Source organism: Pagrus pagrus, assembly GCF_965226575.1.
Source record: "Pagrus pagrus genome assembly, chromosome: 5".
In the NCBI taxonomy this organism is placed as follows: Eukaryota; Metazoa; Chordata; class Actinopteri; order Spariformes; family Sparidae; genus Pagrus; species Pagrus pagrus.
The window spans coordinates 34762575-34774833 of record NC_140189.1 but is presented as its reverse complement, the minus strand read 5'-3'; the positions used below and the strand labels follow the sequence as shown (position 1 = coordinate 34774833).

Here is a 12259-nt window from a genome sequence, read left to right as displayed (position 1 = left end):
TTTGTGGTTTTGTTACTGAACACAAAAACACTGGAGAAAAGAACTGAACAAACATGTCACCACAAACACTCTTGAAAAATGAGAGCAAAAACAAAAGTGTGTGTATATTTTTGTTGTGTGTACTACGTAACCTGAAAAGTGAATTTTAAAGCAAAATTACATAGTAATTTGCATTTGGTGCGATTTGGCGACTCCCACAGTGCAGAGACAAGCGATGCGGCGGAGTGGCTGTGACAGAGACACCACTCACTATATTACAATTCAATGTATAAATGATTTTATATTATTTTAGGGTAAAAAGTTACATAATGTTGCTTTAAAGACTCGCCTACAGCATGGCAGGAAACGTATCGGAAACCCGGACGCTTGTTATGCAGACAGCAGGATCTCATCATTTTGAAGTGAAAGACACATTTAAAATGTAAACCTGTAGAAATTCTTTGAGCACTGCGTTTATGTATATATATATATATTCATCTACAGAAGCTGCTATCGATTCAAACAACAATTTCAAGAAGCGCGGCCTTCGCAGAGTGACTTACAGTAAACACACGGACAATTACAACCACAGAACGAACATGAGCACACAGAGAAATGGGGCCAGAGCTTTTGTATGCTTGTGTGAGCATGTGTGCGGATATTAAGCGTGAGAAATCATCTTCACTCAAAAGACAGAATCATTTGTCCCGGTGGGTCCTATTCAGTCAACCTTTTGATACTGCTGAGAGGCATCGGCGCACTGGAGTGTCTCTGCGACTGTAATTGCTAAAGTAACCTGGGTGCTGTGCGAGCCCTCCCCGGCCCACTGCGGATGGCGTGTTGGCATTCAGGTTGACGTGAGCTCCAAGCCAGGGAGTGCCCTGCTTACCAGATGGCCCAGGCAACAATCCTCAGTCCTTTCACTCACCTGGCTGAGTAAAGACTTCCTCTAACCCAGTGCCCACAGGAAATGGTCTCTGCAGCACGTCTGCCTTCTTCGCTTCTGCCAAGACTCTCGCTTCCATCCTCCACTCGTGTCTCTGAAGTCTGTTTCAGAAAGAAGAAAAAAGAGGACACTGATTTGGGCCACAGAGGCTGCGAGGGATTGCTCAAAACAAGATGGCAAGATAGCAAAATTTGATGTTCCTACTTAAACTGCTGCCAGGCTGTCATCCTTATATGTGACAGGCTGTTGTGGAATGAGTCATGCTGCTTTTTTACGGTCACTCTGTAAACAGTCGACTGCCACTGTCCAAGTTTCAGTCAACATTTCTGTGGGAGATTCACAACTATCCTTTTGAAAGGTTTTATCATTGTTATGCTGTTCACAGACGACTTCTCCCTTTAAAGGATTATTCAAATTCATTCTTTTGATATTTTCCATGTTTTGTGGAGCAAGACTCTAACAAGTTAGCCCCCGGGTGTAGAGCAAAACTTGTGGCACACTCTCAGCCAATGCATAAATGCATATTATTAATGTATTTGTATGTTTTATTGATTCATGTTGATTTAAGTTTCTTGGACGTACAGTATGTGGGAGAATTGTGTTTGTTTGTGCTTCAGGGCAAGGTAAAGGACTGGAACAGTGACACAATGTGGACAGTCAGCTTCTGGACCAGTTAGCAGATTAGAGCGGCATTTAGTTTTTGCCTTTTCTTTCATTGCACATTTCGTTTTCTCTGCTTCTATTCCCTCATCTCCCTCCTGACAAAAGGTTACATAAAATCAATAGCAACCAAGCAAAATCGATAATGTCCGAACAGAGGGCTCTCCCTTATTTATCTATCTGATTTGTTTGGCTTCACAGAGCACGTTAACCTTATCTAAAGGCATTCAGCAATGCTGAATACGCACTCGATCTTATTGATAGTGTATGCTTTAGCCAAACCATAAGTTCAGGACTTGGCTTCTCCTCTGAAACTTCTCGTTCAATGAGGTCGCCTCTCTCCTCAAGTGGTACTAATATATCATAAATAACATTTATTCATTTCTCCACCTGTCGCCCCCTCCTCTTTTTCCCCTTCTTTCAGTTCCTCCTGTCATCCGAGTGTACCCAGAAAGCCAAGCCAGGGAGCCGGGCGTCACTGCCAGCCTTCGCTGCCACGCTGAGGGCATCCCCAGCCCCCAGCTGGCCTGGCTGAAGAACGGCATGGACATCACCACCAAGCTGTCCAAGCAGCTCACCCTGCAAGGTAAAGAGGAGTCGAGAGTTTACACTCGTATATATTTATTCCCTCTGCTCCCATTATTATTTTTACTGACACTTTTACTGCTACAGTTGCTCCTACGATTGCTTTCTGCTGTAACTACCACTAAAATGAATGTCACTGTTACTGCTAATTATTCACTAATACTGCCACCGCCAATAATAATCAACTGTAGATGTGTAAAAAGATTTTATTTAAGATATCCTTAAGTGACAGCAAAGTATATGCATTTCCTCATGCTGTCTCAGAGAGATGTTTGTCTGGCTCGCTAACTTCATGAGCAGTGAAAGATGCCAGCGTGACTGGTTGGTTGAAGATCAGATTAGATGTCATTGCTTATTTTTGGCAATCTGATAGTCTATTGGCTATTGTCTGACAGGATTTAGCCTCTGGAGGCAACCGCCAGTGTTTCAAGGCTTTCAGTGAAGACAGCAGATATCTGGATAATGAATAATAGATTTTCTGACTTTTTCAAAGTCTTTTCAGGCAAGTCTTGCCACTTGGCAGCCATATTGGCAACGTCAGGCTGTTATTTTAGGCTAACAAGATCCAGGCCCAGTCCAAATGAACACAAAGAGAGTCCTCTCTTCACTTTCGATGGTCACCTTGACATAAAACTGCATGTTTAGATCAACAGTCAAATCTGGTCAAAGTCTTCTGTACCTATTAGAAGTCCATCTGCAGCCGCATCAACGGTCATGAGTCTCAACTGGGTCAGTGCAAGAACACGATTGGCTGATAGGTTTTTGGGTTCGGCTGTGATAAAGCAGACACTTGGCTTTTGAGTGAAGCGGTGGGATATGTGTCATACAACCGCGATCTCAGGTGTTATACTTCTCTTCTCAACATGCAGGGTCTCACACAGAGTCGTTGAACATGCGTCGGCGTGTTCTCTGGCCACTTTGCCACCACTTCTCAACTGCCTGCTCTGTATGCATTATAAGCACAATTCAGTTGCTAGCGTTAGCTATCGCTGAGCACTAGCTAACACTGACAGTTAAGACAACTAACTTACCACAGGGGAAGACGATGAATCATGACCAGGTCTTGGGATGTCTTCGTTTCGGGAGTCGGCAGGATTGGGGCTTGCATCAGGGGGCTGTTTATTCAACCACCTCAGCATTTCTTTCTTCTTTTTTTAACTGTCGTTAATGATGGTCCATCGCTCTGGCTCTATGAACGTTGCATTGGCGCGAGTCAGGCAGCGGCCAGCAGCAGAGTGGATGACGTAGAAAGCATTTGCACGAACAGGCTGACTGCCCTATCGCGAGGTGCTGCGAGAACATAAGCCTTCTATAATTTCGCCATTCACACGTTGTTATTAAGTTATTCAAACGACAAAGTAACATCTAGATACTCTTATTTAATGACTTTGCAAATAACACCCATGTCAAAGTTTACACAAAATATATGTGTGTCCCAGTAGGAATTTTTATGGTCCCCGGGACGGACTATAAATGTAAACCAGAACACTTCTGAAACCAATGATGGTGTCCCTTGCCTACAGACTTTGCATTCATTGGCAGAATTCATCATTGTAGGTATTTTCATCGAAAAGATGTTGACATAAAATTGCACAATGAGTAAATTTAGGTAATCAAAGGGCTCATAATGTAAAGTAATGTAATTTGGTAATGAGGTTTATTGTGTAGCCCCAGGATTATTTTCTGTTTCAGTTTGTTCACGTTCTTTCAATAAACTGCAAAGCAAAATGCTTTTCCTTTGAGTTTGTACACAGAAACGTTAAATCAGAGCCTGTCCCAGTGTTCACACACACACTTGTGCCACATTCTTACTTTGAACTCCTACGTTTCTGATTTCTCCTCGAAACAAACCTCTCACCTTCCTTCCTCACATATTAGAGAGCTGTTATGTAACAGAGTAATGGCAGCACAGGATGATAGAGTGGAAGTCGCCTTTTATCTCTTTCTGGAAGCAAACTTTTTTTTTTCTATTCTCTCTGTTGTTCCTCAAAGCTAATGGAAGCGAGGTTCACATCAGCAACGTTCACTTTGAAGACACCGGCGCCTATACCTGCATCGCCAAAAATGAGGCTGGCGTGGACGAGGACATCTCTTCGCTATTTGTGGAGGACTCTGCGCGAAAAACTCGTATGTATAAGTCATGATGTCCGTCTCTGTTTTTATTCAGGAGATAATGGAGCCATGCAAATGGAGCTCTTAATAATTTATCCTCTCAAGTCTTAATAGTTTATATCCTGTGATGCAGTGATAGAGCCTCTGCCAGGGAAATAATGGTGATACTATCTTTACCCTCCACATCTCCTGGTTTGGAAGCAGAACAACTGTTGATGCACTCTCCCGTCCACTCAGGAAGAGTCTTTTGTGTCTCGTATCTTATCTCATTCTAGCTGGTACACACAAGGGCTGCAACTAAGAATTATTTTCGTTAGTGCTGAAATAATAAGTTGATTAAAGCGAGGGTTAGTAAGTCATTCAAGATGACATTTTTGTTATAATTGTAGAAAATCTCCTGACAACAATGAATTACTCAAATGCCCTGTAAGACAAAAGGAAAAAATCCAGTATCTGTGGCTGTTGCAGGCCTCTAATAAGCCCAACCGAGAGTCTCATTCGGCCCGTGAGATATATTACTAAAACTGTTTTAGCTTGTTGAACAAGAACGGCAGCGAGTGCAGGCAAAACCTGCCAATACTATCTTACCAGCTGGACGCCGCTGTGTACTCACAACAGCCATGTTGATTGTTAATGATGGTAATGTTGGTGTTTCTAACTTGTGAGAGAGACATGAGGTAGTTGTGTATGATTAGTGACCCACTACACAACCACTGAGCCTGCTGTTCAGCGGCTAAGTCAGTAGCACTCGGCACACAGCCCCTGTCAAAGAACGAGTGAGCAGCAGCAGCGGCAGACTGTCGTTCAGCCGCTAACAAAGTAGCACGAAGCACTTGGCCCCTGACCCCAAGAACAGACCCGTGGCAACAGACTTGCTCAGTGGCTAACCCAGTTAGCACAAAGCGCAAACCTACAGCAGTAAAGAGCAACTGTAATGTCAACATGACGGCTATTTTGCTTGTGGGCATGAGTGTTTATTTCTGTATTTGTTAGACACTCAGTGAAGTCTGAAGGGAGCGATGGGATATTTCAAATGTACCTTGTAAAAACCAGCTTGAACAATCTGAACAACCCCGGCTTTAATTAGTCGATCAACAGAACATAAGTTTAATCTCAAAAATGCCAAATATCCACTGTTTCTTGCCTCTCAAACTGAGGTTTGCTGCTTTTCTTATTCATTTTTTAATCCTTGTAAATTAGATCATTTTGACTGGCCATGTATAAAGACATGTATAAAGGCCCACCATTTATAACATCAAATTACTAATTAAATCCACACTGATTAAAAGAAACAACCTAAAATGACAGAAACCATCCCTGGGAATAATTTATTTGACTTTGAGTTTTTAGTTTGGACCATGTGTTGACATGGACGGGGAGGGTTTTATGACTTGTACTGCAGTCAGCCACCAGGGGGCGATCAGCATGTTTTGGCTTCACATTTGGACAATGGACGAGCTGTCATGTCGTCCGTCTTTATAAATAGCCAATGTCCCAAACCCATAAATATTCAATTGACAACGATATAAATCAGAGAAAAAGGAAATGATTTAATTTGTTATGGTGAAACAACTGAATGTTTGGCATTTTAAATTACAAACTTGATTATTAAAATTATTGTCAGAAACTATCTATCAATTGATTGATTGATTGAACAGACTAATCATTTGACACTCTATTCTCCAAACGTTCCCCTCCATCATGCTCCACCGCAGTGATTTTGGGCTGTACTAATTGATTAAGGTGATATTTGACATTAGTCGCCACCTGTCGATACGCACTGTGTAACATTAGGGTTGTGACACGAGTGACCTTCTTATTCAAATTGAGAAGCATTTCTCGACACGAACAATCTCCACTTGTACCGTCCGCGTGATCAGAGTCTCACACGGTAATTAACTTTGACCTTCTCAGAAATGTCAGAATCTGTCTTTGGGGCTCAAGACCAGTTGTTAGTTTGTTGTATTTTCCTGTGGGGTAATTAGATTTCCCAAACAGCACACTTAGCAACTTTGCAGTCGAGTCACACAACTCGTGTGCTCTGTCCCACACCTCTGCTGGACCCGACTCGTTTAGATGTCATCCCCGTGGTACGACACTTCCTCCACCCAGCCTGTCATGCATCAGAGGATCATGCTTGGCGAGGTCAGGAGTCACTTGTGTGCTTTGAAGCTTTTGAAGCTCTACTGCAGGCCAAAATGGTACTTGGAGTTGGATATTGCAGACATTTTTAGAGTGAGAAACCCCACAGGACAGGAGTTCAAAGGGATGTCAGCAGACAGCCAGACGTGGCTACACTGCTACGTTATAAAATGTAGAAAGAAAAAAACAGACTTTACTACACTGTTGTAGTCTGGCATGAATATACTTGACCCACTCTAGTTTTCCTATGAGAATACCACTTTTATTCAAATAGTACTAACGTGACAAAATAGAAGTTGACTATATATCTTCCCTCTCTGTCAGCCTCAATAATAATATAAAATATACATCCTGACAAGTCATTTAGCTCGGAAGAGTTTCTTAAAAGAATTTCTTCAGCTGAGGAATTTTAGCACAGAGTCTATCTGAATAATAACTTCAAAACGTCGTCACGTCCCAGAAAAGTCTTAAGGATGAGGCTCGTGTTACTGTAGTCGTAACAATTCCCATTAAATATTTGTAATGATTGATTAAGCTGCCAATTGTCGTAAAGTAACGTTTTTTTGGCCTTTAAAATGTCAAAAATACACATTATAAAGATACACATGACAGGTAGTAAAGATAATCTAGGTTGATTGACAAATAGATTAATCAATACAATGAATAGTTTGAGCTCTAAAATTGTAAACTCTTAATATTTTCACACATAAAAAGGGTTTGTTGTTATTTTCAGCAGCAGATTTTCATCTTCTCTGCTCACTTGCTATCTAGTTTTCAAGCACTCTTAAATGCAATAACACTTAAATTGTTATAGCTGACTCAATATGTGGGCGGATATTATTAAATCAAATCATTTTTTTTCTAAATTAGTTGAGCTACTCTACAAACTCTCCACGTCACCCCGGCAACAGGAGAAATGCATGCAGGGTGCAAGTACAGCTTCTTGGAAATCGCTGCTCTCTGGCACAGAGGATAAGTTATCGCAGCCTTTAGAGACACAGAAGACGATAAGTGTCAGTAAGATAAGTTCAGTCATGAGTTTTGATGGCCACACGAGATAATCAGCAAAAAATGAGCTTTAAGCTTTAAGAGCTGTTGATGCTCTAAGATGGCTCATATATGGTTTACTACCAGTTAAACAGTGTTTTTAATGGCCTGTATACGTCATTGTTTCTTTTTGTCACTGCAGTTCGTCTTTGTGCAGCATATGTTGCCATGATTTTCCAGACTGTTTCCTTATAATATTAATGATAATATTTCTACAGTTTTTACTTTGTACTGATGCGCCTGCAGTTTTGATCGCAGATGATTTAGTCTCTTTGGAGATCTGTTAGTTGTCTCATGTTTCTTTGTTATCTTACATATCAGAAGGAAAAGCTTTATTTTCAGGTCTCTTTAGCAGCTGAAAAAATTATCCTGTTAATTGGCTTTGGATCCAATATCACTGACGTCTGTAGCAGTTTGTACCTGTGAATTATTCTCAGGAAGTTTCACTTTGCTTACCTCCAGTTTGAAATAAAGAACATAGGGCTGAACTCAGTAACTCTTTAAGCCAAAGGCAGACATGTTTATGTATTCAAAGCCTGTCTCCTGTCTTTGTTCACATAGAAATCACAGGACAAAGAAAGAGGAATATGAGATTGCCCAGCTTTACGAGTTTAATTAGTTTAATAGTCAGAAAGGGTCAAGTCAAATTATTTCTCAGGTGTTGCAGTAGTTAAAAGTGCTTTTAACACAGGGCCGTCACAAAGATCTTTACAGCGAACAACCGTCTGTGAGAAAACTCTTTCACACGGGACAAAACAGACAGTAACACCCACTGACATCTGTTTTTTCAGACATGACGCATGTTGAAGTTAAAGCTGCTGGCTTGTTAACATTTTTCCATCCATCCCTGTTCAAGCAGCACTCGAACAATCGTTCAGTCAGCAGATAAAAAAAAGTTGCAACCGTTACACTGTCAGTGGCTTCGGTGTCACTACTCGAGCGCTTCAGCTGCCTGATCAGTTCTGAGCAGATGCAGATCTCAACAGAGATGAGAGAGAGAGTCGTCATGTCAGAGCTACTTCCACCATCATCTCCAGAAAGAAGGACTCACAGTGGTTAACCGCGGAGGATACTTTACGTATGTCCGTCTATAGATTAATTACATACAGACACACTGTCTGCTACGGCTTCACTCGAGGAGTCTGAGCACCAGATTAAAGGAAAGCTCCTTGTATTTCACATCATTTAGCTTTTGTTTTTTTTTCCATCAATAATTAGCCAGTTAGTTACCAGTTAATGGTTGTGTTGAACCAAAACTGACATCCCTAATCAGAATGTTAACGATTAAGACTTAAATAAATAAAACAATACTATAAAACAAGCTTAATGAACGTAGTGCGATGAGTTATATGATCTGCTGCTTCCTACTGTTTCCTGTTCCTGACACATAAGAAAAGAAACAGAAAGAGTTAATCACCTAGTTTAGCTGCATTTAAAAAACCTGCACAGACACTAATTTGGTATAAAATGGTGGGAGCGAGGGGTGTGACAAAGAAAGTAGATGGTATAGTATTTTTTTTAAAATCATGTCCACTCAGAGTGTGAACGTTTTCAGTTTGAGGAAAAATACTCATCAATGTTCAAACATCTTTGACTTTTCTTCAATGTGTGAAATAGCTACACACTTATTAATCAATAATTTTGAGGTAAATATTTAATCAAAGGATCAGATAAAGGTGTGAAACCAATAAAAGTAGATGGAGGGTAGATTTTCTACACACTAAATCTGAAGGGCAACAAGAGAAACAGGGCGATATTTGACTGCAGCCTTGTTTATGGCTGAGGTGCTGCTCATATAAGACGGTGAAACAAACAAAGATAAAACTCATTAAGTCTGTGAGAAGGCTGCAGGTTTGAGTTTTGACCCTCTCCTGTCATTTGCATTATCTTGGCATTTGATTAGCCACCGGAGATGGACAGATGTTCTTATTGGGCTCTCCAATAAGGGGGCGGCTGGGTGATATTTCCTCGGAAAGCTGCCAGCTGCCGTCGATACATTAGGCCAGAACAGAGCAACGAGGAGAGGCTGAGCTGCTCGTGTGTGTTTGTGATGCTCGGTGTTCACACAGCAAACTTCATCAGGCAAAAGAGTCGCACAGAAACTGTTTCTACCTGACTGATTTTTGTCCTGTCAGAGGATATTAATATGTTTAACAAGCAGCTGTTACAGCAAATATTAAAAATAAAACACCAGTGGACACACCGTACATTTTGCTTAGTGCAAACAGATTATCCTGCAATTAATGTGGGGCTGTTCGTTCAGCTGAAGTTGTTGAATGTGTTCGTTTTATGAGCACAGTTTACACCCAACCTGCTGTGAGAGGCAGCCTGGCGCTGCTGCAGATACTGCTGAGTCTCACACTGAAATGATTTGTGCATGTTTATCCTGGACTCTATGTAGCTTCTTTTCAAATATTTAAACAATTAAATTCTGTTTGACAAAGACTTGTAAAAACGTACTTATTCACTAATGAATGCAAATATTGTTCTAAACGTTTCTATACACATATTTTAAGTTTAAAATCTTTTAGACTAGAATGGACTTAAATAAAAACCTCAAGATCTTTATACCGACATCAACATGAGACAGTCATTTTCCCTTCAGCCAGACAAAGAGAAAAGCAGACGTGTCAAAGATCATAAATAAATACAGATGAGACGGCAACAGAAACATGACAGAAAACAGTGAAAAGAACAGAAACAAAACGTTTATCTGTTTCATATTTTCAACAACAAAAGCTACAAGTAGTTTTTAATGGGATATGAAATGAATGTTTCTTGGTATGTACGTTCTTCTTTGTCAGAATAACCTGAGCAATGAAGTATGAGTGAGACTGCTTATGTTCTAGGTCACATTAATGAATGCCTTCATTCAGTACTCAGTTTTTCAATAACACAGCATTGAAAAATCTGTATGTATGCTTCTAAGTGTTTTTTTGTGTTTCTATTCCATCTTCACCATCTCTCATCCAATGTCCTGCCACAACACTTGGTGTCCATCAGCTATAGACAGGGGCAAATACTCACTGTACAACCAGCTGTAGGTTTGCATGTATGCCATTTGTTACAGTACAAGTTGTTGACCTGCAAAAATGTTGTCAAAAAATCATGAATTTAAAACGCGTGTGTTCCCGACTTTTGTCACATTAATCACAGTCATGTCAGACACCTCGTTCGAACCCACAGGCTGGAGTACAACTAGAGTGTGAAACCAGATTAGCTCCATATGGCACCATGTTCTGGCCAGAGACGCTCTCTAAAGTCATTGGCCCAGTTAATACCCGTCTATGGATCAGCATCTGTTTTGACATCCTGGCTTCAGGGAGAGACTACAGGGACAAAATAAGATGGGAGAAATGTAATTAATGGAGATCTGACCTTCACCACACCAAAACCCAACATCTCTAAACCAAACCATGACTAACACACTCCACAAGTGTCTAATACATCTAATCTCTAATACAACACCTTTCAATCACACTTAAAACAACTTTTTTGCTTTAACGTGTCATTCTGAAGTGAATACTGATTGCACAGTGTAATGACTGCAGAAAAATGACAACATCCGTGTATAGATTAGTTCTCAGTAAGCCTCACTTTCACGATGCTACTCATTCTGCCAGCAGGCTGGATTTTGAGGATTGCAGTAAAACTAACTGCCTTTACGTCACACTGAGATCAGGGTTTCTACGTGGAAGTGGAATTCTTTCTTATCGTCTGCATCTTATCCTACAGTTTGACCTTACTTGACTAAACGTTGACTTGAACCCAGCATCATGAATAGGATCATGAAACTTTTTGCATATCATCATCCTTCCACCAGACCCAACGAAGATACGACTTCTAAAACACTTTTAACTACTTCCCTCTGTCACATTTTCCACATTTTGTAACATTTTGCTAGTCCTTCTGGTTTTCCCAGCTTTTGCAATAAGCATTAGATGTTCACAAGTGCTGATTTAATTGTCTTCGGGCTCAGGGCAAAGATATGCACATTATTAAAACGGGTGGCGTTTGCCTTTAAGTAGCAAAATCGAGAACTCTTTCAACCAAGAGTTGTGCACAGAAGTTGAGATGCTGGTGGGCATGTTGCGGCGCCAGACTCCTCTTGATCTAATACCATTGATTTGAAACAGACACAAATTCAAATGACACGTCGTGATTATACTTGGAAATGTTTTAGAAATCTGACTTTGTGGAGAAGTAATGATCTCATTCTGTGAAAGCACTTTGTTTATGACCTGCCTTAGGCTTTTCATTCAGACACTTGAATAAGAGAGCTGAATAAATAACTAAGCCAGTTGTCAAAGGGCTGAATAAGGTATTAAGCAGGAGATGAACTGAAAAACATGATTTCATGAGCGAGGCATGAATGATATTCTTTAGATGAATTCACCACAGAGGAGCTTGAAGGTCAGAGCCTTCTCTTCACGGGCGCAGCATTAAAGTGAATTGTTTTTCTCCCAAATTTACCCAAGCGCTTCTTTGTGTGGGAAAACCTGAGCAGTCACTGTTCTGAGATGTCTTTAACACGGAGTCTGTCACCAGCAGGCAGAGCACCATCCATCTCTGACAGTCTGCTGCTAAACTGGCATAAATATCTGCCCTTCACAATGTGCCAATTATTCCTGCAATGTCAGAGGATCTGCGGGTCTCACAATGAGCGTTTGTTGCGTTAGTGTCTCCACTTTATGTCTCTACATTATGCTGCACTTCATGCCTCATCCCAGGGACCTGCAGAGCAGCGTATAGTGGATATACCAGCTCGAGCAGATTCCCCTTTGCCCT

The 12259-nt window shown here is 40.9% G+C and overlaps 1 protein-coding gene across 2 annotated transcripts in view; it reads left to right on the top strand.

Annotated features, from left to right (window-relative positions):
- The window catches only part of fstl5 (follistatin-like 5), a 194583-nt gene that overhangs the window by 146885 nt on the left and 35439 nt on the right, over positions 1–12259 (top strand). For both annotated transcript variants that reach the window (XM_084353823.1, XM_084353822.1), the window contains 2 exons: positions 2010–2171; positions 4163–4297. In XM_084353823.1, coding sequence (XP_084209949.1) covers positions 2010–2171; positions 4163–4297 — 297 coding nt within the window. The remainder of the gene's footprint in view (positions 1–2009; positions 2172–4162; positions 4298–12259) is intronic.